The 2,239-nt window shown below is 35.5% G+C and overlaps 1 protein-coding gene across 1 annotated transcript in view; it reads left to right on the forward strand.

Annotated features, from left to right (window-relative positions):
* Positions 1 to 2,239, forward strand: part of DNAlig3 (DNA ligase 3) — a 49,507-nt gene that overhangs the window by 44,673 nt on the left and 2,595 nt on the right. The window contains exon 17 of the mRNA XM_043414592.1: positions 291 to 381. Coding sequence (XP_043270527.1) covers positions 291 to 381 — 91 coding nt within the window. The remainder of the gene's footprint in view (positions 1 to 290; positions 382 to 2,239) is intronic.

Below are 2,239 nucleotides of genomic sequence, written 5' to 3' on the forward strand. Positions count from 1 at the left end.
GATGTGTCAATGGAGGTTCTCTTGGCAAACGAGGGGAAGGGTATTTGGAAGTCTCTACGGGATTTCGTCAGCGTCTACCAGGAGGCAAACTATTCGAGGTGACCTTAAAGACGAACTGTCCAGGTCAAATTGGTCTTGTTGCAAAGGTCACCCTCAACTATTACATCTTCAAGTTTAGAGGATTACCAATAGTTTTAATGGAATTTTCCTATGAGAGCAATTTTGAGGCGAGACTTATTATACAAAGCAATTAAATTCCTTGACCAACTACGAAATGCATCTTTTCTTAGTAACGGTGCTAGAATCCTAAGGCGTCAAGCGTTGTCCGAAGCGACCCACGTTATACACAACAGTAACGCAGTGTCAGCAACCGTTTTACTCGTGAGTATACGTATGACGAATGCAGTCTTTCAACTTTGTAGGGAAGGAGTTTAAAATATGCGAAAAAAAACGTCTTTGAACATATTTATTCAGGTAAATTGTTAACGCGACAAACAAGATGGAATCCCTTTTGCCAGAGTAGTCTCCCTCATTAACCGAAGCTGTTGTATCTGCTTTTCGACTCGTCGCTCGCAGTATATTGACAACACTAACCAAGAACGGAAATATACGTTGCAAATCAATATTTTGAAATAAGATTCGATATTTTTTAAATTCTTTCAATTTTGAGTAAGAATCAGAGAGGACTGCAATACTAAATTCGTATTTGGAATACTGTATAAATTCTCCCTTATGTATTGATCAGTCCAAGCAACTATTTGATTACTTAAATTAGTTTTATTAAAATTTAAGTGATTTTTTTTACTTTTTCTTTTTCACAGCATAAACTTCGAATTTCTGTTATTGACCATTATAATTCTTATTAATCACAATTTCGTAAAACTTTCATATACAAATAATTACATTTTGAGATTCTAGGATAGTAAAAAATGTCTGTTGAATGTGATATCGTCATTTTTTTTTTGAAACATGCCAGTCGCAATTTATACCCAATGAAAAATAACAATCGTACGTAAACAGAATACGAGAACGAATGATTCTCATTCATTGCAGTTAACACTTTTCTTTCTACTTATAACTTACCTCAATGAAACAGACTGGATGCTTTTACGCTCACGTTAACGTTGAGTCTGATGGAAATTTTGGAAGTTTGTCAGAATACGTGTTTATCCAAACTTGAGCTCGGTAATAGCGCATGCAATCGAATTAACATCTAATCTAATTAAGTCGGTCATTCCAGCGTCCCCATTACTGATACTTGAACAACGTTCAACAAGCTTCGACCTGATTCAACACGGTGAAGCAACACCTTTTAGCAAAAATTCCCACGTCTATTCATGCACACCATTCAGCACGAATTTACTTCATGTTCCCTTTTTTACTTTAGTTTTGTTCTATTTTTTAAACTCAAACGCTTTGCCGCAGGATTTTTTCGATCAGAAATCAGAGTTTCGTTCGCAACACGCGAAACAGTTCGAGCAGTTTTTTTTTCATTTTCATGCGTTTGAAAATTCCTGTACGGTCCACTACATCGCTGCATCCGAAGATGCAAAATGTTGTACCTTTTTCAGCTGTGTGGTTTCTGGCCCCGGGGAAGAAATAGAAAAGCGCGATCATTTACGTGAAAATAACAAGCCTTTACGTGAACATTTAAAGGAATTAAATATCATCGTAATTCTTTTGAGCTTCGTTTTCAAGTTTACAACCAGAAATGTGAGAAAAGCTTAGAATATTTCACTTCATTTTGGAATATTTTTCGTCACATTATTTATCTGCGGAAATACTTTTTTCACACCTACAATGTACTCGAAAGTTTTTACGTTAATATTACGAAATAATGCAATTCAAATTTTTTTTAAACCACAGACCGAGAAATTTCGAACAATCCTGTAAAGTGTATGGAGGTTACGAAAAATATTTTTATGCATTCATGAGTGCACTGATATTCATTGAAACCCTGGAATTCTTTGTACTGATAGTAAAAGATGGCAAAATGGTGTCAACTAAATCGTATAAAAACTGTACATTACGTTGTACTTTGATTCAATTTTTTTTAGTACGAAGATCAGTTTATATTTTCTTTGCCCTGCAAGGCTCAATGGTCTTGTATTCTGGAAGAAAAATAATCGATTCGAGGAACCGTGCTTTTTCCCTTACCCAGTGGCACTGTGATCGCAAAAGATAGAAACTGAATTAAAAACTCATCGATTCAACGGCTCATTCGCGTCTTCCATTACAG

This window comes from Venturia canescens, chromosome 3, assembly GCF_019457755.1.
Source record: "Venturia canescens isolate UGA chromosome 3, ASM1945775v1, whole genome shotgun sequence".
Classification (NCBI taxonomy): Eukaryota; Metazoa; Arthropoda; class Insecta; order Hymenoptera; family Ichneumonidae; genus Venturia; species Venturia canescens.